General features: G+C 49.7%; 1 protein-coding gene across 4 annotated transcripts in view; it reads left to right on the top strand.

Moving 5' to 3' along the window:
* The first annotated feature begins 799 nt into the window (after positions 1–799).
* The window catches only part of LOC137332923 (MARVEL domain-containing protein 3-like), a 46,236-nt gene continuing 19,613 nt past the window's right edge, over positions 800–27,422 (top strand). For 2 of the 4 annotated variants that reach the window (XM_067996986.1, XM_067996959.1), the window contains exons 1-3: positions 800–964; positions 10,174–10,402; positions 15,860–16,035. In XM_067996986.1, coding sequence (XP_067853087.1) covers positions 10,212–10,402; positions 15,860–16,035 — 367 coding nt within the window. In that variant the 5' untranslated portion in view covers positions 800–964; positions 10,174–10,211. The other 2 variants (XM_067996968.1, XM_067996977.1) reach the window with 2 other exon arrangements.

The raw sequence follows: 27,422 nt of genomic DNA, 5'->3' as shown, positions 1-27,422 counted from the left end.
CCTCCCTCTTGTTGGGCTTGCTATATACTGGCTAAAAAATTCTCCTGTATGTAATTTAAGAATTCTGCACCCTCTATACCATTCACACTGTTTGTATCCCAGTTAATATGAGGGTAGTTGAAATCCCCTACTATTACTGCCCTACTGTTTTTGCACTTCTCAGAAATTTGCCAACATATTTGCTGCTCTCTCTCCCTCTGACTGTTTGGGGGTCTATAGTACACTCCCAGTAGTGTGACGGCCCCTTTTTTTGTTCTTTAGCTCAACCCATAAGGACTCATTTGACGCTCCTTCTAAAATATCATCCCTCCTCACAACTGTAATTGTTATTGAAACATAGAAGATCCTGAGGGGTCGAGAAGGGGTAGATGCTGAGAGGACGTTTCCCCTTGTGGGAGAGACGAGAACTAGGGGCCACAGTTTAAAAATAAGGGATCTCCCATTTAAGACGGCGATGAGGAGAATTTTTTTCTCTCAGAGGGTCGTGAGTCTGTGGAACTCCCTTCCCCAGAGAGCGGTGGAGGCAGGGTCATTGAATATTTTTAAGGCTGAGTTCGATAGATTCCTGATTAACGAGGGAGTCAAAGGTTATAGTAGGTGGACGGGGAAAAGAAGGGTCGAGGTCACCATCAGATCAACCATGATCTTATCAAATGGCAGAGCAGGGTCGAGGGGCCGAATGGCTGCTCTTAATTCGTTATGTTGCTACCTGTACGGCAACCAGTGCTGGAAGGCTGCCTCCAGCCTGACTGCCAATGACTGGATCAAATAACCCATTCCAGGCTTGGTGGGCGGTTTCCAAAGTACACCTGTTCCCACTGCCCAACAGGCGTCTCCACAGCACAGAACACTGTACAGTACAGTCTGAATCCACTGTCTGACTGCCTGATCGCAGAGTCACATAGACAGACAGACAGAGAGAGAGAGAGAGGGAGAGAGAGGGGCGAGGCAGTCTGAGGTTCAGGTGAGCAACTCCAGAAAGACAAGAAGGAAACGCGACCCTTTGATTGTCGGGGAGGTTGAGATCAGCTTCTCTCCCGTTTACAGAGGCGGCTGGTATCGGTCAGACAGGTAGTTTATTCGCTGGTTTAATAATTAATCTGAAAAAGAAAGGCCAAATCTGTTGGGAGTGTTGCTTTTTTTTTCTGGGGTGGAGTTGACTCCCAAGTTTTCGGGCGGCCGGTTCCTTTTTCTTTTAATCAGAATTTCTTCCCTCTATCATTAACTCCTGTAATGGTGTGTTTAGTTCGAGCGGTGCCCAAGTAATCTCTCTGAGCTGGAAGCTTTGTACAAACCCGATCAGCCATTGCCCTCCCGCCCTCTCCTGTTCACCTGGTTTCACTCTTCAAACAAGATTGTGCTGCTGGAAGGTGTGGACTTTATCTCGGCTTCAGCTGCGGTTCGATATCCTTTTCCCTCTTGGGTTTTTCTCCTGGTATTTTCACTCAGATGGTTTGAGATTTCGGTCGTGGTTTTGTGGGGTGATTGGCGAGTGGTCTCGGGCTTTTGTGAACCTTCCCTCTCAACCTGGTGAAATGCATCCGCGGTGTTGTGATTTGGACAAAGTTGAATGGCCCCCCCGAGGATTCGAAACCTGCTTCACCTCGGACAAGGAGAGTGCACGGTCTCCCCCCCCAGGTGTGACCCCCGCCCCCCCCCCAGGTGTGACCCCCGCCCCCCCCCCAGGTGTGACCCCCGCCCCCCCCCCAGGTGTGACCCCCGCCCCCCCCCCAGGTGTGACCCCCGCCCCCCCCCCAGGTGTGACCCCCCTCTTCCCCCCCCCCCCCCATGTGTGACCCCCCCCCAGGTGTGACCCCCTCTTCCCCCCCCCAGGTGTGACCCCCTCTTCCCCCCCCCCAGGTGTGACCCCCTCTTCCCCCCCCCCCAGGTGTGACCCCCTCTTCCCCCCCCCCAGGTGTGACCCCCTCTTCCCCCCCCCCAGGTGGGACCCCCTCTTCCCCCCCCCCCAGGTGTGACCCCCTCTTTCCCCCCCCAGGTGTGACCCCCTCTTCCCCCCCCCAGGTGTGACCCCCTCTTCCCCCCCCCCAGGTGTGACCCCCTCTTCCCCCCCCCCAGGTGTGACCCCCTCTTCCCACCCCCCCAGGTGTGACCCCCTCTTCCCCCCCCCCCAGGTGTGACCCCCTCTTCCCCCCCCCCCAGGTGTGACCCCCTCTTCCCCCCCCCAGGTGTGACCCCCTCTTCCCCCCCCCCCAGGTGTGACCCCCTCTTCCCCCCCCCCAGGCGTGACCCCCTCTTCCCCCCCCAGGTGTGACCCCCTCTTCCCCCCCCAGGTGTGACCCCCTCTTCCCCCCCCAGGTGTGACCCCCTCTTCCCCCCCCCCAGGTGTGACCCCCCTCTTCCCCCCCCCAGGTGTGACCCCCTCTTCCCCCCCCAGGTGTGACCCCCTCTTCCCCCCCCAGGTGTGACCCCCTCTTCCCCCCCCCAGGTTTGACCCCCTCTCCCCCCCCCCCTAGGTGTGACCCCCTCTTCCCCCCCCCTAGGTGTGACCCCCTCTTCCCCCCCCCTAGGTGTGACCCCCTCTTCCCCCCCCCATGTGTCACCCCCTCTTCCCCCCCCCATGTGTCACCCCCTCTTCCCCCCCCACCCCAGGTGTGACCCCCTCTTCCCCCCCACCCCAGGTGTGACCCCCTCTTCCCCCCCACCCCAGGTGTGACCCCCTCTTCCCCCCCCACCCCAGGTGTGACCCCCTCTTCCCCCCCACCCCAGGTGTGACCCCCCTCTTCCACCCCACCCCAGGTGTGACCCCCCTCTTCCCCCCCACCCCAGGTGTGACCCCCTCTTCCCCCCCCAGGTGTGACCCCCTCTTCCCCCCCCCCAGGTGTGACCCCCTCTTCCCCCCCCCCAGGTGTGACCCCCTCTTCCCCCCCCCCAGGTGTGACCCCCTCTTCCCCCCCCCCAGGTGTGACCCCCTCTTCCCCCCCCCCAGGTGTGACCCCCTCTTCCCCCCCCCAGGTGTGACCCCCTCTTCCCCCCCCCCAGGTGTGACCCCCTCTTCCCCCCCCAGGTTTGACCCCCTCTCCACCCCCCCCCCTAGGTGTGACCCCCTCTTCCCCCCCCCCTAGGTGTGACCCCCTCTTCCCCCCCCCATGTGTCACCCCCTCTTCCCCCCCACCCAGGTGTGACCCCCTCTTCCCCCCCACCCCAGGTGTGACCCCCCTCTTCCCCCCCACCCCAGGTGTGACCCCCTCTTCCCCCCCACCCCAGGTGTGACCCCCTCTTCCCCCCCACCCCAGGTGTGACCCCCTCTTCCCCCCCACCCCAGGTGTGACCCCCTCTTCCCCCCCACCCCAGGTGTGACCCCCTCTTCCCCCCCACCCCAGGTGTGACCCCCTCTTCCCCCCCACCCCAGGTGTGACCCCCTCTTCCCCCCCACCCCAGGTGTGACCCCCTCTTCCCCCCCACCCCAGGTGTGACCCCCTCTTCCCCCCCACCCCAGGTGTGACCCCCTCTTCCCCCCCACCCCAGGTGTGACCCCCTCTTCCCCCCCACCCCAGGTGTGACCCCCTCTTCCCCCCCACCCCAGGTGTGACCCCCTCTTCCCCCCCACCCCAGGTGTGACCCCCTCTTCCCCCCCACCCCAGGTGTGACCCCCTCTTCCCCCCCACCCCAGGTGTGACCCCCTCTTCCCCCCCCACCCCAGGTGTGACCCCCTCTTCCCCCCCACCCCAGGTGTGACCCCCTCTTCCCCCCCACCCCAGGTGTGACCCCCTCTTCCCCCCCACCCCAGTGTGACCCCCTCTTCCCCCCCCCCCAGGTGTGACCCCCTCTTCCCCCCCACCCCAGGTGTGACCCCCTCTTCCCCCCCACCCCAGGTGTGACCCCCTCTTCCCCCCCCCAGGTGTGACCCCCTCTTCCCCCCCCCCAGGTGTGACCCCCTCTTCCCCCCCCCCCAGGTGTGACCCCCTCCCCCCCTCCCAGGTGTGACCCCCTCTCTCTCTCCCCTCCCCCCCCGCAAGGTGTGAACCCCCTCTCTCTCTCCCCTCCCCCCGCCCCCAGGTGTGACCCCCTCTCCCTCTCTCTCTCCCGGCCCCCAGGTGTGACCCCCTCTCCCCCTCCCCTCCCCGGCCCCCAGGTGCGACCCCCCTCTCCCCCTCCCCTCCCCGGCCCCCAGGTGCGACCCCCTCTCCCCCTCCCCTCCCCGGCCCCCAGTTGCGACCCCTCTCCCCTCTCCCTCCCCGGCCCCCAGGTGCGACCCCCTCTCCCTCCCCGGCCCCCAGGTGCGACCCCCTGTTCCCCCCTCCCTCCCCTCCCTCCCCGGCCCCCAGGTGCGACCCCCTCTCCCCCTCCCTCCCCGGCCCCCAGGTGCGACCCCCTCTCCCCCCTCCCTCCCCGGCCCCCAGGTGCGACCCCCTCTCCCCCCTCTCTCCCCGGCCCCCAGGTGCGACCCCCTCTCCCCCCTCCCTCCCCGGCCCCCAGGTGCGACCCCCCTCTCCCCCCTCCCTCCCCGGCCCCCAGGTGCGACCCCCCTCTCCCCCCTCCCTCCCCGGCCCCCAGGTGCGACCCCCCCTCCCTCCCCGGCCCCCAGGTGCGACCCCCTCTCCCCCTCCCCTCCCCGGCCCCCAGGTGCGACCCCCTCTCCCTCTCCCTCCCCGGCCCCCAGGTGCGACCCCCTCTCCCCCTCCCCTCCCCGGCCCCCAGGTGCGACCCCCTCTCCCCTCTCCCTCCCCGGCCCCCAGGTGCGACCCCCTGTTCCCCCTCCCTCCCTCCCTCCCCGGCCCCCAGGTGCGACCCCCTCTCCCCCTCCCTCCCCGGCCCCCAGGTGCGACCCCCTCTCCCCCCTCCCTCCCCGGCCCCCAGGTGCGACCCCCTCTCCCCCCTCTCTCCCCGGCCCCCAGGTGCGACCCCCTCTCCCCCCTCCCTCCCCGGCCCCCAGGTGCGACCCCCTCTCCCCCCTCCCTCCCCGGCCCCCAGGTGCGACCCCCTCTCCCCCCTCCCTCCCCGGCCCCCAGGTGCGACCCCCTCTCCCCCCTCCCTCCCCGGCCCCCAGGTGCAACCCCCCCTCCCTCCCCGGCCCCCAGGTGCGACCCCCTCTCCCCTCCCCTCCCCGGCCCCCAGGTGCGACCCCTCTCCCCTCTCCCTCCCCGGCCCCCAGGTGCGACCCCCTCTCCCCCTCCCCTCCCCGGCCCCCAGGTGCGACCCCCTCTCCCCTCTCCCTCCCCGGCCCCCAGGTGCGACCCCCTGTTCCCCCCTCCCTCCCCTCCCTCCCCGGCCCCCAGGTGCGACCCCCTCTCCCCCCTCCCTCCCCGGCCCCAGGTGCGACCCCCTCTCCCCCCTCCCTCCCCAGCCCCCAGGTGCGACCCCCTCTCCCCCCTCCCTCCCCGGCCCCCAGGTGCGACCCCCTCTCCCCCCTCTCTCCCCGGCCCCCAGGTGCGACCCCCTCTCCCCCCTCCCTCCCCGGCCCCCAGGTGCGACCCTCCCTCCCCGGCCCCCAGGTGCGACCCCCCCTCCCTCCCCGGCCCCCAGGTGCGACCCCCTCTCCCTCCCCGGCCCCCAGGTGCGACCCCCTCTCCCCCCTCCCTCCCGGCCCCCAGGTGCGACCCCTCTCCCCCTCCCTCCCCGGCCCCCAGGTGCGACCCCCTCTCCCCCCTCCCTCCCCGGCCCCCAGGTGCGACCCCCTCTCCCCCCTCCCTCCCCGGCCCCCAGGTGCGACCCCCTCTCCCCCCTCCCTCCCCGGCCCCAGGTGCGACCCCCTCTCCCCCCTCCCTCCCCGGCCCCCAGGTGCGACCCCCTCTCCCCCCTCCTCCCCGGCCCCCAGGTGCGACCCCTCTCCCCCCTCCCTCCCCGGCCCCCAGGTGCGACCCCCCTCTCCCCCCTCCCTCCCCGGCCCCAGGTGCGACCCCCTCTCCCCCCCCTCCCTCCCCGGCCCCCAGGTGCGTGTGGAGCCTGCTCTGTCTTTCGGGTGTGTTTTCTGTCTGTCTAACCTGCGGCTCGGGGACCCTGGGCCGTGACCAGACATCTGCCTCCACTGAACTCTGCCCTTGTGCCATTTTTTTGGCCACGCAAGCATGCTCTCCGGTCCCAAGTACGTTATTTGAATACCCCCCCCCTCACTTAATGAAGTGTGAATCTTTACTTCATTGGAATTTGTCTTTGGTTATTCCTAACATTTTCTTTTGCTCCAAATCCACTGGAAAACAATTTTTGCCCGTGGATAGAAAATACCGTGCCTGCTCACGAGGAGGGTGCTGAACAATTTCCAGCTATTTGTTCCAGTCCCAGATACTATGGGCGTTTTAAAGATGAGCTGGTTACAGAGAAACCCATCTTCTGCCAGTATTGTTCTTTGCTGGGATGTGCGAGAATGCCCTTGAAAAGGAATAAAACAGAAAGAATGCATCTCCAGAAGTTGTTCAAATTAAACAACATGTCAGTCGTCGCCCTTGATCTTGTCCAGTGACTTACTGAAATTAGGTTCAACTCTCTCATCACTTTTTTTTCCCCTCTGAAAATGTAGTATAACCTACTAGTCAGTTGTAGCAAAAAAAGCAGGGTGTTTTGCAAAATGGTTTAATTGTTTTTACATTGCATGGTTTTTATCATGTTTCAACCTGTCCTGCTGTTGAATTCTTCTAAAATACAAACTGAAATAAGGAAATGTAAATAGCAATCTTAATGTCATTTGAAAGAGGTACTACATTCTGGATTCTAGTATATGCACTGTTCAAATTTCCAGCAACCACTCAAATCTAATAATAGGAACAGGAATGAGCCATTCAGCCCCTCAAGCCTGTTTCGCCATTAAATTAAATGTAAGGAATCTTACAACACCAGGTTATAGTCCAACAGTTTTGTTTGAAAATCACAAGCTTTCGGAGCTTTCCTCCTTCGTCAGATGTGTGTGTGAAGGTTTCCATAAAAGCACCGCATATATAGTCACAGAACAATGCCTGGTGATTACAGATAATCTTTCCAACTGCCCGTTATCACACCTCTGCATGGATGGTGTTCAGACAGGGGAACATTACACCCAAGACCACTGAATACGCAAGCAGTCAGATTACAAAGACAGACAGAGAGAAAGAGAGAAACAAAGAATGGCCAGTTGTATCAAAAACAGATAACTTTTTTTCCCCCTGGTGGGATTACATGTAGCGTGACATGAACCTAAGATCCCGGTTGAGGCCGTCCTCATGGGTGCGGAACTTGGCTATCAATTTCTGCTCGACGATTTTGCGTTGTCGTGTGTCTCGAAGGCCGCCTTGGAGAACGCTTACCCGAAGATCGGAGGCTGAATGTCCTTGACTGCTGAAGTGTTCCCCGACTGGGAGGGAACCCTCCTGTCTGGCGATTGTTGTGCGGTGTCCGTTCATCTGTTGTCGCAGTGTCTGCATGGTCTCGCCAATGTACCATGCCCACATCATGGCCCCGGAGCATGGTACATTGGCGAGACCGTGCAGACACTGCGACAACGGATGAACGGACACCGCGCAACAATCGCCAGACAGGAGGGTTCCCTCCAGCAGTCAAGGACATTCAGCCTCCGATCTTCGGGTAAGCGTTCTCCAAGGCGGCCTTCGAGACACACGACAACGCAAAGTCGTTGAGCAGAAATTGATAGCCAAGTTCCGCACCCATGAGGACGGCCTCAACCGGGATCTTGGGTTCATGTCACGCTACATGTAACCCTACCAGGGGGGAAAAAAAGTTATCTGTTTTTAATACAACTGGCCATTCTTTGTCTCTCTCTTTGTCTCTCTCTGTCTTTGTAATCTGACCGCTTGCGTATTCAGTGGTCTTGGGTGTAATGTTCCCCTGTCTGAACACCATCCATGCAGAGGTGTGATAACGGGCAGTTGGAAAGATTATCTGTAATCACCAGGCATTGTTCTGTGACTATATATGCGGTGCTTTTATGGAAACCTTCACACACCTGACGAAGGAGGAAAGCTCCGAAAGCTTGTGATTTTCAAATAAAACTGTTGGACTATAACCTGGTGTTGTAAGATTCCTTACATTTGTCCACCCCAGTCCATCACCGGCATCTCCACATCATGGCCATTAAATTAGATCATGGCTGATCTGTATCTTAACTCCATCTGCCTGCCTTGGTTCCGTATCCCTTAATACCCTTGCTTAACAAAAATAAGGATCCTTTGTGAAGTCTTAAAGATTACTGTTTGTGACCAGTCAGGAAGACAAAATCTTTATTGCACTTTCAATCGGAACATTTTATTAAACATGGCACCAAAATTTGCAATGTAATTTCTAAAGGAATTTTAGGATACTTAAAGGGAATCATTACTTTTGCAGCAGAAATACTCTGTCCATCCCCAAAGTGGTTTACTGCAAAAGTTTCTTTCGCCTAATTTAGTTAAGGGGAATCTTGCTTTTAACCCCTTCCCATAGCATCTAGAGTCCTGACATTTCTAGTCAGGAAGTCGCCAGAGAGCTGCTAAGCTGACGGTACATATTTCTGTTGAATTAGTGGGATTGACACCCATTTCCATTCTCACTACCATTCCAGGCTAGTCAGCCATGTTGAAGTTCAGTACCACTCAAGTACCATGTAGTAAAGCTTTTTTTTAATTCATTCATGGGATGTGGGCGTCGCTGGTGAGGCCAGCATTTATTGCCCATCCCCAATTGCCCTCGAGAAGGTGGTGGCGAGCCGGCTTCTTGAACCGCTGCAGTCCGTGTGGTGATGGTTATCCCACAGTGCTGTCAAGAAGGGAGTTCCAGGATTTTGACCCAGCGACGATGAAGGAACGGCGATATATTTCCAAGTCGGGATGGTGTGTGACTTGGAGGGGAATGTGCAGGTGGTGTTGTTCCCATGTGCCTGCTGCTCTTGTCCTTCTAGGTGGTAGAGGTTGTGGGTTTGGGAGGTGCTGTCGAAGAAGCCTTGGCGAGTTGCTGCAGTGCATCCTGTGGATGGTACACACTGCAGCCACGGTGCGCCGGTGGTGAAGGGAGTGAATGTTTAGAGTGGTGGAAGGGGTGCCAATCAAGCGGGCTGCTTTGTCCTGGATGGTGTCGAGCTTCTTGAGTGTTGTTGGAGCTGCACTCATCCAGGCAAGTGGAGAGTATTCCATCACACTCCTGACTTGTGCCTTGTAGATGGTGGAAAGGCTTTGGGGAGTCAGGAGGTGAGTCACTCACCGCAGAATACCCAGCCTCTGACCTGCTTTTGTAGCCACAGTATTTATATGGCTGGTCCAGTTAAGTTTCTGGTCAATGGTGACCGCCAGGATGTTGATGGTGGGGGATTCGGCGATGGTAATGCTGTTGAATGTGATGGGGAGGTGGTTAGACTCTCTCTTGTTGGAGATGGTCATTGCCTGGCACTTCTCTGACGCAAATGTCACTTGCCACTTATCAGCACAAGCCTGGATGTTGTCCAGGTCTTGCTGCATGCGGGCTCGGACTGCTTCATTATTTGCGAATGGAACTGAACACTGTGCACTCATCAGCGAACATCCCCATTTCTGACCTTATGATGGAGGGAAGGTCATTGATGAAGCAGCTGAAGATGGTTGGGCCTAGGACACTGCCCTGAGGAACTCCTGCAGCAATGTCCTGGGGCTGAGATGATTGGCCTCCAACAACCACTACCATCTTCCTTTGTGCTAGGTATGACTCCAGCCACTGGAGAGTTTCCCCCTGATTCCCAGCTCTTTAGCATTCCACCTGGATCTAATGTTCCTTTAAATCCTGCTCATTTAAGTGGCGTCACTGAAAATGAAATCCTCTTTTCTTGGCTCATTCTGTATTGTGTAGCCATTATATTTACTCTTATTGCAGAACTACAGCTTGTACATTGTTTCTTGTCTTTGATAATAGAGATAGCAGTTGTATGTTGGCCACTCTGTCTTTTTGAATGGAGATTTGTCACCATGACAAAAATAATCTATGAAAAGCAAATATTTTATTCATAGAAAAAATCTTAATTCCCATTTTATGGTGGAATGCGTTACTGACTTATGGCAAAGTTGTTTTGCCATATGTAAAATATGGAGATGTATTTGGCACACTAAATATTCTAGTTGTACTCCTGAATAGAGAATAATTAACATTTTCTGGAACCAATTTCACTACTATCTTTTATTGCTAGTCTTTCTGTAACAATTATTAAAAGTTTTAATATCTTACGTCAAAGTTAGCTTGCTCCTTTTCACATAGTTTTTTGATAAATGTACTTCCTTTCATCTTCAGATTTGATGTGTGGACCTGGGAGCAAATGAAGCTGCAAAATGTCTGATTCAAGCAAATATGCAAGAAATTCTGACAGAAGTCGACCCTCTAATAGACCACATCGAGAAAGAAGACATCAAGACCGTTCGAATGCTGAGAGTAATCGTTCTGGTAGGCATGGTAGAGATCCCAGAGAGTCTCACCAAAGTAAACCATCTCCTTCTAGGCAATCGGACCCTTCGAGTGAAAGGTATGTTCTATTTTATAACTGTTTTCCATTCTGTCATGTAATAAATTCTTTATTTTAATAACCAAATGACATTGAGCAATTTAAATTTTGTACTGTGTGAGAATTCAAAGTGATCATGTCTATTGGATTCAGATTCACTTTAGAGAACTTGGAAATGATGCAGTTGTGCATTTTTATATAGGGTACTTTCCTGTTTAGTATAGAACAGTATGTGCTACTTTCCTTACCTCATCCTGTGCCGTTTGTGTGCATGTATTTTGGAATGAAAGAATATGTTGAAATACAAGGTTTAGGAGATCACAGTATTTATGATCCTTGGCGGGGATTTAAAAGATCTTGTGGCATTGTGAATTCAAAGGGGATAGTCTGTGGCTTCTGATGCGCTGTAGGGTTTATGGTATGTATGGTGTCAACTTAACTCAGTAGGTAGCCCTCGCCTCTGAGTCAGAAGTTTGTGGATTCAAGCTCCAGCATGGCTTTGACCACATGATCTGGGCTGACAGTATTGAGGGAGTGCTGCATCTTTCTGATGAGATGTTAAACCGAGCCTCCGTTCAGGTGGACATGAAAAGATTTTATGACTCTGTTCGGTGTCTTGACTAAGATTTATCTCTCTACCTACATCACCAAATACAGATTGTCTGGTCATTTGTTCATTTGCTGTTTGTGGAACCTTGCTGTGTGCAAATTGGCTGTCATGTCTACTTGCATAACAGTAACTATACTTCAATAGTAATTTGCTGTTAGTAAAGCCAATTGGAATGTTCAGAGGATGTGAAAGCTGTTGTAAATCGAGTTACATCGAAACTACAGCACAGAAACAGCTCAATTGGTCTGTGCCGACGTTTATGCTTCACATGAGCCTCCTCTCTCCCTACTTCATCTAACCCTATCAGCGTACCCTTCTATTCTTTTTTCCTTCATGTGCTTATCTAGTTTCCCCTTAAATGCATCTCTGCTATTTGCCTCAACTACTCCCTGTGGCAGCGTGTTCCACATTCTTACCACTCTCTGGGTAAAGAATTTAATGCTGAATTCCCTATTGGATTTATATTTATGACCTCTAGTTTTGGACTCCCCCACAAATGGAAACTTTTTTTTTTCTACGTCCACCCTATCAAACTCTTTCATTATCTTAAAGACCTCTGTCAGGTCACCCCTCAGCTTTCTGTTTTCTGGAGAGAAGAGTCCCAGTCTGTTCGGCCTTTCCTGATAAATATATCCTCTCGGTTCTGGTATCATCCTTATGAGTCTTTTTTGCACCCTCTACCGTATATCTATATCCTTTTCTATAATATAGATACCAGAACTGTTCACAGTACTCCAAATGTGGTCTAACAAAGGTTCTATACAAGTTTAACATAACTTCTCTGCTTTTCAATTCTATCCCTCTAGAAATGAAACCCAGTGCTTGATTTGCCTTTTTTATGGCCTTATTAACCTGCGACTCTACTTTTAATGATTTGTGTATCTGTACCCCTAGATCCCTTTGCTCCTATATCCCAATTAGACTCTTAGGGGTCGATTTTAGGGTGGCCGAGCGGGTGCATTGGGGGCGGGGTGGGGGGGCTCGTAAAATCGGGGAATCCCGGAGCGGGTCCGGAGCCCGGCTCCAACCCGCCCACTTCCCAATGACACGTTCGGGTGCGCGCGCAGCTCCCGCATGCGGGACTCCCACCAGCAATTAAAGCCGGCGGGATGACAATTTAAGAACTTACTTACCTAGTTAAGGTCCTTGACAGACCTCATTGACAGGAGATTTTGGCAGGGGTGCAATCTTCATGGATCCTCGGCATGTTTCCCGTGCTGTGGGAAACACTCCCTGTTGGAGCAGATGTGTTTCAGTCAGCAGCCAGTGGGAGATGCAAAGGATTATTTGACAGTTGGGGGGAAATATCTCATTTATTGCAGCAGGGCACTCTGTCACTTCAGACAAAGTTTTGGCTGCAACACTTTGTCTTTCCACTCAAAATTATTAGTTTATATCCTAAACTCTGCTGTGCAAACACATTTACCTACTTTGCGGACCCCCTCAAACTCACACTGTCAGGATGGGGGGGTGCCATGGCTGCATTCATCACTTCATCCGAGAACGAACAACATCACCAGCCTCGCCAGGCACGGCGTCCACCTCCGCCACGTGGAGCTCCACAACACAGTGCTGTACCACAGGCACCTGCACAAAGTAGTTGTGCAACCACACATACACCCACTGTAGGGTGACCCAGTGGGTGGCATCAAGTGTGGGTGTTCATGGTGAACCTCATGAAAGGGACTTATTGCACAAGTCAGTCAAGAATGGCCAAGACGTGGCAGTAGTGGTGACAATACAATATTTAATGTGGGTTGAACCAAAATCAAATATAAATAAAAAACATGACAAACCATCAAACACCCTTGTGCATCCCCTTTATGCTCACAAAACCTTTGCCTTACGCTTCCTACTACTCATACGTGATGCATCCCCTGTGGCTGCAGCAGAAGTAGTAGCAGGTTGGGTGAGGGTAACTGTGAAAGAGATGCATCAGAGGGTGAGTATGAAACAGAGCCATGAGATTGTATAAGGATTGGGTTGAGTGGTAGTGGTGGGATGAGTATTGGGGAGGTGAGTAAGTTGAGGATGAGGTTTGAGTGGGCGTGAGGAGTGATGTGATAGAGTAGTGTTGGCAGTGCAGAAGGAGTTGTGGGGTGGGGCAGTGATGTGGAAGACGGAGTGTAGGAGAATGAGTAAGTGTGCTCACTTTTGCTGACCTAGTTAGATCATTGAAGCGCTTCCTGCACTGTATCCAGGTGCGGGAGATGTTGCTGCTGCTGGTGACCTCCTCTGCTACCTCGAGCCAGGCCGCCTTGGTGGCAGAGGCAGGCCACTTCCTCCCGTCCACCAGGTAGATGATCTCTCTCTCTCCTCCTCCTCACCCCATCCAGTAAGACCTGGAGTGAGGCACCCTTAAATCTGGGAGCAGCCTTTTCCCTGGGCTGCTCCATTGTATAATTTTGATTTTTTTTGCTCCAGGAGCAGCATTGGAGGATTGCCCCTTTAAATAGGGCTCCTCCAGCTGACAGCCTGTGATGCGGGTGCGCAGTCCGCCCGCTGCGCAGGTTTCCAACGGGAAACCCGGAAGCCAAGGTAAGTGTCTTCAATTTACTCCCGATCACATGGGGAACCCACCGATTTGACTGGACGGGTTACCCACGCGCCCAGTCGACCCCCCCGCTGCCAACCCGCCTCCCTGGTAATATCGGGGCCTTAATATCCAAGCAGTCTGTGACCTCTTTATTCTTCCTACCAAAACGCAGTACCTCACTTATCTATATTGAAATTCATTTGCCAATTTCACATCCATTCTGCAAGTTTATTAATGTCTTCCTTTATTTCCTTTATGTTAATTTCCCATCCCTCTGCCCCCCCCCCCCCCCGCCCCATTTGGTGTCATTTGCAAATTTTGAAATTGTATTTTCGATTCCAGAATCCAAATTGTTAATGTAAATTATGAACAACAGTGGTCCCAGCACCGATCCCTGTGGAACACCACTTCCCACCTTTTGCTAATCTGAGTATGTACCCTTTGTACTCTCTGATTTCTGTTTAGTAGCCAACTTACTGTCCATTCTGCTATGGGTCCCCTTACTCCACATGCTCTGACCTTAGTCATGAGTCTACGATGCAGTACCTTATCGAAGGCCTTTTCAAAATCCAAATATATTACTTCTACTACATTACCCTTGTCTACCCTTTGTTACTTCTTCTAAGAATTCAATAAGGTTGGTCAAGTATGACTTTCCCTTCTGAAATCCGTGCTGACTATTCTTTATTATATTTTCATTCTATAGATGTTTCTCTATTACATCTTTGAATAAAGATTCCATTATCTTTCCTACTACCGACGTTAAGCTAACTGGTCTATAGTTCCTTGGACTTACTCTATCTCCCTTTTTAAATATAGGAATAACATTAGCTGTCAGTCAGTCCTCTGGCACTATTCCCGTTTCTAATGAATTTTTATATTGATGTAATAGTGCCTCTGCTATCTCCTCCCTAACTTCTTTTAATATTCGCAGATGCAATCCATCTGGATCAGGGGTTTTATCTCTCCCCTCTTTCTATCTTAAATGTTTTTATTTCTTTTTTGATCTCTTCTTCTAATGTCATGCCCACCTTGTTAGTCTGCCTGGTAAATACTGAGGCAAAGTAACTATGCAATATTTCTGCCATTTCTTGTGCATCCCTTAGTGCCTATCCCTATTCTGATTTTTCTTTTGTTAATTATGTGTCTGTAGAATACTTTTTCTTTTTTATATGTCCTTTTTTTTGAGGAACTCTAGAATTTCTGTTAGATAATACTTAGTTGGGGGAAAGATCCTAGTCCAGTATACCTGATCTCTTGGTATTTTTCACTTAGGAGGACTTAGTTGACTATTGGTTGATATAAACTTTAGTGATGATTTGCATTAAAAGTAACAATATTGTCAAGCTGTATGTAGAACGTGTTTTGATTCAATACAAAAGAATCTTGGCAATTGAAGATTTCAGTCGTGATGCAAGCCATTGCTTCTTGTTACTATAATGTATGGTGATACACTGTGCATTCATCAAAATGGCTTCCTCCTTCCTATTTTTGAACCTGTTACAAATCTTTAAAACTGATGAAAACTGGTAAAAAGTTTAAAAACAGTGGATGTCCAAAGGGACCTAGGGGTACAGGTACATAGACCATTGAAGTGTCATGAACAGGTGCAGAAAATAATCAAGAAGGCTTATGGAATGCTGGCCTTTATATCTAGAGGACTGGAGAACAAGGGGGCAGAAGTTATGCTGCAGCTATACAAAACCCTGGTTAGACCGCACCTGGAGTACTGTGAGCAGTTCTGGGCACTGCACCTTCGGAAGGACGTATTGGCCTTGGAGGGAGTGCAGCGTAGGTTTACTAGAATGATACCCGGACTTCAAGGGTTAAGTTACGAGGAGAGATTACACAAATTGGGGTTGTATTCTCTGGAGTTTTGAAGGTTAAGGGGTGATCTGATCGAAGTTTATAAGATATTAAGGGGAACAGATAGGGTGGATAGAGACAAACTATTTCCGCTGGTTGGGGATTCTAGGAGTAGGGGACACAGTCTAAAAATTAGAGCCAGACCTTTCAGGAGCGAGATTAGAAAACATTTCTACACACAAAGGGTGGTAGAAGTTTGGAACTCTCTTCCGCAAACGGCAATTGATACTAGCTCAATTGCTAAATTTAAATGTGAGATAGATAGCTTTTTGGCAACCAAAGGTATTAAGGGATATGGGCCAAAGGCAGGTATATGGAGTTAGATCACAGATCAGCCATGATCTTATCAAATGGCGGAGCAGGCACGAGGGACTGAATGGCCTACTCCTGTTCCTATGTTCCTATGTTCCTATGTTTCCTATGTTCCTAAAATTTGATAACTTAAAAATATGTTCTGTCTCTGTAGACATCCACATGATCCACCTGAAGAATCTTACTCCACACCACGTACTGCGAGACCTCCATCATCTCAACCAAACAGTAGGCCATCTTCTTCAGCACCTCCCTATTACAAGTCTGTATCACAAACTTCCCCAAAAGAATCCTTCGGGACAAAATGCTCATATTTGTGCTCAAGAAGAGGTATGTATAATATCGCTGACCTTAAACATTCATTTTTTTAAAATGCATCTTGCTATATTATTTTTAAATTCGTATGGAAAATGATTTTGCTGTAGGTGATAAGCTTGATGTAACGCAGCTTATCTACGATCGGTTTACTGTGACATTAGTTTGCTGAAAATATTTCCTGTTAAATATTCAGCTGCACTCCGTATTAATATATTGGCACGTGGATGTTCACAATACAGCGAGCCTATCAGATTTCATGTTCAGATCCACATAGTGTGACGGTTCAAAGGATTGCTATCCGTATTGTAATATTTTGATAAGCAATACAGTTGAATCCAGGCAAGCATAAACTAGTTTGAGAAAAGTGCTACCTTCTAGTACAGGGGTAATTTTACCATCTGTGATACCACATGCTCAGTGTTATTAACCGACAGTGATTTTTATTTTGCATATTGAAGTCTTTTTAATCTATCCTTATTACTATCCTCTCTATCTCTGACTATGGTGGATTGTGAACTTGTTTTGGACACTGCTTTATATTATGTGTAGGATGTTGAATTTCTCACCTGGAAGCACCTGATGTTCTGTGAGATGCTACAACTTTTTGCACCATCATTCAGTGGCAGTTCCAAAAAAGAATTGGCAGAGGATAGATGCATTTCAGAATGGATGAAATGGCAGAGGATAGATGCATTTCAGAATGGATGAATTGGCAGAGGATAGATGCATTTCAGAATGGATGAATTGGCAGAGGATAGATGCATTTCAGAATGGATGAATTGGCAGAGGATAGATGCATTTCAGAATGGATGAATTGGCAGAGGATAGATGCATTTCAGAATGGATGAATTGGCAGAGGATAGATGCATTTCAGAATGGATGAATTGGCAGAGGATAGATGCATTTCAGAATGGATGAAATGGCAGAGGATAGATGCATTTCAGAATGGATGAATTGGCAGAGGATAGATGCATTTCAGAATGGATGAAATGGCAGAGGATAGATGCATTTCAGAATGGATGAATTGGCAGAGGATAGATGCATTTCAGAATGGATGAATTGGCAGAGGATAGATGCATTTCAGAATGGATGAATTGACAGAGGATTGATGCATTTCAGAATGGATGAAATGGCAGAGGATAGATGCATTTCAGAATGGATGAAATGGCAGAGGATAGATGCATTTCAGAATGGATGAATTGACAGAGGATAGATGCATTTCAGAATGGATGAACGCTGATGTTTTTCCTTAATACTGAGATTTGCTGATTTGCATACGGAGTGATTTGACAAATCATAGGCCAGGAATTTGTACACTGAGTCACTACAAGTTAGAAGTGCTACTGGTTAAGTCTGCCACCTTTTTCTTAGTAATGTTCCATTACTGGATTCTTTTCCCCACCCACTCACCAAAGAAAACAGCACACTTACTTTTAGAAACTAAAGTATAAGAGTTAGCTTGAGGAAAATGGCAAATGCAATTGCAAAAACAGCTGTGTGGGGCATGCATGATATGGGCTTTTCTGGATGCACGAGATATCCAGGAGAAGTACACATGAATGAAATGTTGGAAGATTTTGTTGCTTGAGGACGAGTTGATCAGACTCTGCACCACACAGAAGGTTTGTGGAACGTAAGTCCCAGAAAGGGGTCACGTCACAGGCAGAGAAAAGTCAGAAGCAGAAGAAATGGGTGACCACTTGTAGGGCAGGAAGGAGTATCAGAGAGGAGCAGGAAACCCCTCTGCATCTGAAACAGTCCCAAATCCTGAGTACCTGCGATGAGGACAAGATTGGAGATACGGGGTGGGTGGGGTAGTGTGAATATAAGTAACATCATGGTACTGTTGAGCAAGTGGTTATGCAGGTCGACAAAAAGAAAGAGGAGAATGAGTAACTGGTAGAGGTGGCCGATTCGATTATTAGAGTGATGGGTGGCCTTTTTTTGCGGGTTCCAAATGTCGTATTGCCTCCCTGGTGCCAGGGTGAAGGATGTGGAATCATAGAATCGTACAGCACAGAAGGAGGACATTCAGCCCATCATACCTGTGCCGGCTCTTCGAAAGAGCTATCCAATTAGTTTCACTCCCTTGCTCCTTCCCCATAGCCCTGCAAATTTTTCCCCATCCCTTTTGAAAGTTAGTGTTGAATCTGCCTCCACCACCCTTTCAGACTTTGCATTCCAGATCATAACAACTCAGTGTTTTTCTAAAAAAAAAATTCTCCTCATCTCCCCTCTGGTTCTTTTGCCAATTAACTCAAATCTGTGTCCTCTGGTTATCGACCCTCCCGCCAACAGAAACATAACAGAGCGGATGGAAAAACCCTTGGAAAGGAATGGAGAGCAGCCAGACATCGTGGTCCACACGGGAATAGTATTGCCAACTCTGGTTGGACGTATTCCTGGAGGTTTGATTATATGACATTAGCCCAACATTTGCAAATCTTACTGCATTTACCATATAAAGATTGGGTACCCTGAGGTTGAGTGTCTTTGCTCGTGATTTCTTTCTTCTTAAACCTGAACTTGAGTTGGGTTTTTGCTGCTTTCAGCAACTCTGGAGACTAGCACAAACCCCTAAGCCATTTTCCTGGACCGGGGTAATTTCCCATGCAGGATAGGCTTCAGCCGAAATTCCTAATAAGAGGGAGCCCGTTGCTCAGCATCGGAAGAGGTGGCCAGGGATTTAAAGGGGGCTTTTGCCCAGAGAAGATTTCAAAAATTCCTTTTAGGCCTCCCCTGAGACTGAAGCCTAAAAAGGTCAAAGCTGGATTAAGAATTCTTGGGGCATTAATAAAACAAATCAGTAGTAGTAGCAGAGTTAGGAAGGCTGACCCCAGGCACGGTTGAAGAGACAGGTTTCGAAGCTGGGGAAGAGAAAGCCAGGCTGAGGGGATCCGTGAGAAAGTACATTTAAGAACAATGAGTTAAAATCATTTCAAAAGTTACTGTAATTTGCAACGTAATTCTAAAGCAGTGCTGCTAAACTACCTTGAGTACATTTTTGTTGCTCCTATACCTCTGCCAGCGGGAAAGACTTGATTTCCGTGTCGTGAATGAATATCATCAAGTGACAATCAGCCCCTGAGCGACACTCCATGGAGCATCACCGTCAGCCATTAGCTTCTTTCAAGCTGCCCATGTTTGGATAGCAGGAGGGGCAGGGCATTCTGGGAGTTATAGTTCTGCATTCTTGGAGACCTTCCACCACCAAATGGCAGAAGCAAGTTAAGAACTACATCTCCCAGGATACACAGCGCCCAGATGCACATACGCACTGAAGGGTCAGTTATTGGCTTGGCAAGGAGAGACTCCACAGGAGGACGCAAGAACCACGAATTCTACTTCCCTGTTTTCTCCTGGGTTGCTTACAGCAGCGCCCAAGAAATTAATCTTGCATTCCTGGAGACTCCAGGACAATCTGGAAGGGTTGGCAACCCTGTGTAGGAGCTAATGTCTTAAGAAAAAGTAGAAGGGAAGTCCTGCGGCGGCAGTATGAGGAGTTAGGGTCAAGTCTGAAGATCAAGACCTCCAGGAATAAATCGAGTGCGCTAGAAATGTTGGTACATAGAGAGGAAATAGAGGTAGGAGTGACTGAAACCTGATTGAAATCAAATGATGATTCGGGAGTTCGTTTTCAGGGTTTGATGTATATTAGGAAGGACCAGGAAGGAAAGCAGGAAATGGAGTGTCATTATTTGTTAGATAGGGACTAGTTATAGTAGAGTTGGGTGCTGGAAGTGGTACTGAGTCTCTTTCTATAGAATAATAGGAATATGCCATAGGCCACCAAATAATCAAAGGGAGACTGATTCCTTGTACTCCTTTCATTCATATAAGCACAATATTCCTACTCCCTCTTTCTTAATTTATGGTCTGTTCTGCTTTCTCCTCCCCTTGCCATACTAGTTTAAATCTACCCCCGCTGCCTTATCTAGCCTTCTTGCAAGCACATTGGTACCCCCCTGGTTCAGATAAATCGTCCATCCCGAAAAGCTTCCCTCTGCCCGAGAACTGGTCCCAAAGTCGTAGGGATCTGAAACCCTCCCTCTTACACCATCTGTCAAGACACGCAATAATGGATCTGATCAGTCCTTGTCTTGCCTACCCGACCAAGTACATAAGCACAGGAGATAATCCGGAGATTACCACCCTTGAGACTGATGCAATTTTGTGGGAGACAATAAGACAGATGAGTGCCAAGCATTCAGTGGGAATTCCTTGGGGAATTTCAATATTCCTCATATTGACTGGAGGGCGTAAAGGGAACAGTGCATGCGAGCAGGAATTTATTGATGTTTTGAGGGACTCGTTTCTAAAGCACGACATTCAGGAGCCCTCAAGGTAATGCAATATTGGATTTAGTTCTAAGGAATGAGGGGGAACGGTAAGCAAAGTAGAAGTAAGGGAATATTTGGGATCGAGTGACCATAATGTTTTGACATTCAGGGTAGACATGAAGGTAGAAAACAAAAGGAAGCCAATTCATAAGATAAATATTAAACAAGCTAATTATAAGTATGTGAGAGAATGCATGGGAATGGTCAAATGGGAAGGGATAATGGAAGGAAAGTGGAATAGTGTCAGAGATCATCCAACGTGTTGTGTGGCACTACCACCGTGCTAAATGGGATAGATTCAGAACAGATCTAGCAGCTCAAAACTGGGCATCCATGAGGTGCTGTGGACCATCAGCAGCAGCAGAATTGTATTCCAGCACAGTCTGTAACCTCATGGCCCGGCATATTCCTCACTCTACCATTACCAACAAGCCAGAGGATCAACCCTGGTTCAATGAGGAGTGTAGAAGAGCATGCCAGGAGCAGCACCAGGTGTACCTAAAAATGAGGTGCCAACCTGGTGAAGCCACAACTCAGGACTACATGCATGCTAAACAGCAGAAGCAACATGCTATAGACAGAGCTAAGCGATTCCACAACCAACAGATCAGATCAAAGCTCTGCAGTCCTGCCACGTCCAGTCGTGAATGGCAGTGGACAATTAAACAACTAACGGGAGGAGGAGGCTCTGTAAACATCTGCATCCTCAATGATGGCGGAGTTCAGCACGTGAGTGCAAAAGAAAAGGCTGAAGCATTTGCAACCATCTTCAGCCAGAAGTGCCGAGTGGATGATCCATCTTGGCCCCTCCCGATATCCCCACCATCACAGACGCCAGTCTTCAGCCAATTCGATTCACTCCACGTGATATCAAGATACGGCTGAGTGCACTGGATACAGCAAAGGCTATGGGCCCCGACAACATCCCGGCTGTAGTGCTGAAGACTTGTGCTCCAGAACTAGCTGCGCCTCTAGCCAAGCTGTTCCAGTACAGCTACAACACTGGCATCCACCCGACAATGTGGAAAATTGCCCAGGTATGTCCTGTCCACAAAAAGCAGAACAAATCCAATCCGGCCAATTACCGCCCCATCAGTCTACTCTCAATCATCAGCAAAATGATGGAAGCTGTCGTCGACTGCGCTATCAAGCGGCACTTACTCACCAATAACCTGCTCGCCGATGCTCAGTTTGGGTTCCGCCAGGACCACTCGGCTCCAGACCTCATTACAGCGTTGGTCCAAACATGGACAAAAGAGCTGAATTCCAGAGGTGAGGTGAGAGTGACTGCCCTTGACATAAAGGCAGCATTTGACCGAGTGTGGCGCCAAGGAGCCCTAGTAAAATTGAAGTCAATGGGAATCGGGGGGAAAACTCTCCAGTGGCTGGAGTCATACCTAGCACAAAGGAAGATGGTAGTGGTTGTTGGTGGCCAATCATCTCAGCCCCAGGACATTGCTGCAGGAGTTCCTCAGGGCAGTGTCCTAGGCCCAACCATCTCCAGCTGCTTCATCAATGACCTTCCCTCTGTCATAAGGTCAGAAATGGGGATGTTCGCTGATGATTGCACAGTGTTCAGTTCCATTCGCAACCCCTCAGATAACGAAGCAGTCCAAACCCGCATGCAGCAAGACCTGGACAACATCCAGGCTTGGGCTGATAAATGGCAAGTAATATTCACGCCAGAAAAGTGCCAGGCAATGACCATCTCCAACAAGAGAGAGTCTAACCACCTCCCCTTGACATTCAACGGGATTACCATCGCCGAATCCCCCAACATCAACATCCTGGGGGTCACCATTGACCAGAAACTTAACTGGACCAGCCATATAAATACTGTGGCCACAAGAGCAGGCCAGAGGCTGGGTATTTTGCGGCGAGTGACTCACCTCCTGACTCCACAAAGCCTTTCCACCATTTACAAGGCACAAGTCAGGAGTGTGATGGAATACTCTCCACTTGCCTGGATGAGTGCAGCTCCAACAACACTCAAGAAGCTCGACACCATCCAGGACAAAGCAGCCCGCTTGATTGGCACCCCATCCACCACCCTAAACATTCACTCCCTTCACCACCGGTGCACAGTGGCTGCAGTGTGTACCATCCACAGGATGTACTGCAGCAACTCGCCAAGGCTTCTTCGACAGCACCTCCCAAACCCGCGACCTCTACCACCTAGAAAGGCAAGGGCAGCAGGTACATGGGAACAACACCACCTGCATGTTCCCCTCCAAGTCACACACCATCCCGACTTGGAAATATATCGCCGTTCCTTCATCGTCGCTGGGTCAAAATCCTGGAACTCCCTTCCTAACAGCACGGTGGGAGAACCGTCACCACACGGACTGCAGCGGTTCAAGAAGGCGGCTCACCACCACCTTCTCGAGGGCAATTAGGGATGGGCAATAAATGCTGGCCTCGCCAGTGACGCCTCCATCCCATGAACGAATAAAAAAAAGATAGTTATTAAGATGCAAAAAATAATTTTTCGCTGAAATAGGTCAGGGACAGAATAAAAGAGTAGGACCAATTTGGCTTACTGACAACAGTTGTGAAAGACATTATAGAGAAAGCATACAAAAATTTTAAATGTTCAGAGAGGGAAATCGCTAAAGACAGGTTGAGGAGTGCCAAAAAAAACCAATAGACTGTAAAGAAGGATCATGAGGAAAATATCGCTGGAAACAAAGCAGGACAGTAAAGAATTCTTCACGTATTTTACAAGTAACAAAGGGTAGGGTTGCTCCGCTGAAGAAATAAATGAGAACGGAAAAAAGTGTTCTTCGAAGATAGAGAAATTGCTGAAGTACTTAACCGTTATTTTTCAATAGTGTTCGCAAAAGAAACGGGGGGAGAAATGCCAGAATTGGGGGGATAGTTCAAAGGTGAAAAAAATTAAAATCATGGGAGAACATATTTGGGAGGTTGTTGAAGCTCGTGTTAGATAATGTGGAGATGCCTTTATGTTAGATAAGGTCCTGTCACTGACAACTTTCATCCCAGGGTTTTGAAGGAATTGGCTCAAGCGATTGCGGGTCCTCTTGCGGATATTTTTCAGAGTTCACTGGACTCTGGTCAAACCCCAGAGGATTGCAAAATAGCAAATGTGATTCCCTTCTTCAGAAAAAGGATAAACCATCAAATCATTGAATAAATTCAAAGCAGAAATACAGTTTCCTAGAAGTGAAGGGAATTAGGGGTTACGGGGAGCGGGCAGGAAAGTGGACATGAATTTAGATTTGAGGTTAGGATCAGATCAGCCATGATCTTATTAAATGGCGGAGCAGGCTCGAAGGGCCAATTGGCCTACTCCTGCTCCTATTTCTTATGTTCTTATAAACCTGTAAGTGTTGCTTCCACTGTTGGGAAAGTGTTTGAAAGTATTACGTGGGTTAGTGTAAGAGAGCGTCTTGAGGGGGATGAGCGAATCCAAGACAGTTTTATCAGTAGGAGCTCATGCTTGACTAAATTATTCGATTTCTTTGAGGATATGACAGACCTGGTAGATAGAGGAGAGACAGTAGATTTTGGGAAGACATTTGACACTGTCCCACATAATAGATTACTACATAAGGGCCAAGCCCATGAGCTAGACGGGAATGTATTAAAATTAATTAGCAAATGGTCGACTGGTGGAGAACAAGTAGTAGTGTATGGGCAGATATCTGGTTGGCAGCTAGTTACCAATGGAGCGCCTCAAGGTTCAGCGTTGGGGTGGCTGTTGTTTATAAATGAGAGGAAGGAATGATGATCAAGGTGTCCGAATATATCAAATTGGGAGCGATGGCAAATGATGGCTACCAATGCACACTAATTCAAAAGGACCTTGATGAGCTCAATCATTTGGCGGAGAAATGGCAGATGCAATTTAATACATGGAAATATAAGATTTGGTAGAGGGATGGTTGATGTGAATTGTGGTTGTGGGAATGTACTTGAGGTTTTATTAGACAGATCACTAAAACCATCAGTACAATGTTCCCCGGCTGTATTTTTTTTGAAAAAAGCAAATAGAATGTTGGGATGCACCGCAAGGTGTATAACATGGAAATCGAGAGAGTTCATTGTAAAACTGTATTTGGTCCTGATCAGACCACATCTGGAGTACTGTGTGCAGTTTTGGTCTCCCTGTTTCAAAAAGGATGTTCAATTATTGGAGGGGTACAGAGAAGGACTACATGGTTGATCCCAGTGCTTAATTGAATGATGTATGAGGAAATATTGATTGCCCTGGGTCTTTTCTCTCTTGAAAATAGAAGGTGGACAGGAGGTATGGTAGGTGGTTTAAGGTTTGGACAAATTGAAATCTAAGTAATCTTTCTGCTGAGTACAGAATTTAAGCACAGGGGGTTATATTTACAATTAAGGACAACAAAAGAAAATCGGAAATGCAGGAGGAACTTTTTTTTAATTAAAAGGTGGTAAGAATGTGGAACAGATTACTGGCATGCGTGGTAGAACAAGAAACCTTTGTGGGTTTCAAGAAGGAGCTAGTCAGATTCTTGCTGATAAATGGGATTCAGGATTGTTAGAAATGCATCAAGGGAATGCTGTGGATAGGTGGGCTAGATGGACCGAAGGTCTTTGCCTGAAACTGTTACTACGCCGCCATGTCACAAAAATCCCACACAATTGGTACCAGACAATTAGAGGCAGTAATTCATTCTCTGGGTTTAGATGGTATTCAAGCTTCAAAGTTGAGGTTTATGATATAGAGACTGAATTACCAGGTTGCACTGCTGTTGGACTTTCAATTTTAAATACCGCAGCAAGATGGTTGGCATGAGCACAACAGAAGTGATGTGATGCAAGTGAACGGCTGAGCAAGCTAATTATGACTTGGGATCGGGCGAGTCATGCGACTATTTCAGTACTATAGCACCAATGTATAGTACTATGGTGTTATGAATTTTTGAACTGCACTGGATGTGCTCTCAGGCTCAGCATCACTGGTCTCTCCTATAAGTGGATCCTGTGTCCCTTTATGATCAGTAATTTAGTCTTGCAACCCAATATTTTCTCAGAAGATCATGGACCTGGGGCCGTAACAATGAAGCCCTGTGTTAAATTAACTGGATACTGTAATCTCTTGCGTGCCCTTCTTTTGTCTTCTGATTCATTCATCAGTGAGATGAGGCTGAATGCAAACCAACAAACTGGTTTATTTTAACAATTGCTTAGTGAATGTGCAGAGTAACATTTATAATAAATCTCACCTCACTTTGACATAATTCAGTAAACTGCCTTGTAGTACAGTATGGAAGACAACAAAACATATCATGATGTTCCCCATTAGCTGGCTAAGTATTCACTTTTTTTCTGGTCAACCCTTTCTCTGAATCTGACTGGCTCCATCTTCAGGAAAAGACACAGGCCTCTGCCCTGCTCTCATTCAGCAGACCTTCTGCAAGTGGCCCTGTGGAATGTGTACTTCTGTCTTTTTTTGTTTTCCTAGCTGGACAGGAAGCCAGCAGCTTGACCTCTGAACTTTTCCCTGTCAGGGTGTTGGCAGTAGGGCTTCCAGTTAAACCACTGTTACTGCTCTCAAAATGAGTAAGACGACCTTGACATAGCTCACAGGTCTCAACACTCCATTGTCCAGAAGCAACGTGGTATGCAAGAAGCCCATTTCACACCATTGTCCATCTTTTTTTTATTCGTTCATGGGATGTGGACAACGCTGGCCATGCCAGTATTTATTGCCTATCCCTAATTGCCCTTGAGAAGGTGGTGGTGAGCCGCCTTATTGAACCGCTGCAGTCCGTGTGGTGAAGGTTCTCTCACCGTGCTGTTAGGAAGGGAGTTCCAGGATTTTGACCCAGCGACGATGAAGGAACGGCGATAGATTTCCAAGTCGGGATGGTGTGTGACTTGGAGGGGAACGTGCAGGTCATGTTGTTCCCATGTGCCTGCTGCCCTTCTCGGTGGCAGAGGTCGTGGATTTAGGAGGTGCTGTCGAAGAAGCCTTGGCGAGTTGCTGCAGTGCATCCTGGATGGTGTCGAGCTTTTGAGTGTTGTTGGAGCTGCACTCATCCAGGCAAGTGGAGACTATTCCATCACACTCCTGACTTGTGCCTTGTAGATGGTGGAAAGGCTTTGGGGAGTCAGGAGGTGAGTCACTCGGTGCAGAATACCCAGCCTCTGACCTGCTCTTGTAGCCACAGTATTTATATGGCTGGTCCAGTTAAGTTTCTGGTCAATGGTGACCCCCAGGATGTTGATGGTGGGGGATTTGGAAATGGTAATGCCGTTAAATGTCAAGGGGAGGTGGTTAGATTCTCTCTTGTTGGAGATGGTAATTGCCTGGCACTTGTCTGGGGCGAATGTTACTTGCCACTTATTGTCCAGGTCTTGCTGCTTGCGGGCACGGACTGTTTCAGTTCCATTCGCAACCCCTCAAATAATGAACACTGCAATCATCAGCAAACATCCCCATTTCTGACCTTATGATGGAGGGAAGGCCATTGATGAAGCAGCTGAAGATGGTTGGGTCGAGGACACTGCCTTGAGGAACTCCTGCAGCAATGCCCTGGGGCTGAGATGCTTGGCCTCCAACAACCACTACCATCTTCCTTTGTGCTAGGTATGACTCCAGCCACAGGAGAGTTTTCCCCCTGATTCCCATTGACTTCAATTTTACTAGCACTGCTTGGTGCCACACTCAATCAAATGCTGCCTTGATGTCAAGGGCAGTTACTCTCACCTCACCTCTGGAATTCAGCTCTTTTGTCCATGTTTGGACCAAGGCTGTAATGAGGTCTGGAGCCGAGTGGTCCTGGCGGAACCCAAACCGAGGATTGGTGAGCAGGTTATTGGTGAGTAAGTGCCGCTTGATAGCACTGTCGACGACACCTTCCGTCACTTTGCTGATTGACGGTAGACTGATGGGGCAGTAATTGGCCGGATTGGATTTGTCCTGCTTTTTGTGGACAGGACATACCTGGGCAATTTTCCACATTGTCGGGTAGATGCCAGTGTTGTAGCTGTACTGGAACAGCTTGGCTAGAGGCGCAGCCAGTTCTGGAGCACAAGTCTTCAGCGCTACAGCTGGGATGTTGT

Source organism: Heptranchias perlo, chromosome 2 (assembly GCF_035084215.1).
Source record: "Heptranchias perlo isolate sHepPer1 chromosome 2, sHepPer1.hap1, whole genome shotgun sequence".
Taxonomy (NCBI): domain Eukaryota; kingdom Metazoa; phylum Chordata; class Chondrichthyes; order Hexanchiformes; family Hexanchidae; genus Heptranchias; species Heptranchias perlo.
Note: the sequence above shows the minus strand (reverse complement) of the source record. Positions and strands in the feature narration are given on the sequence as shown.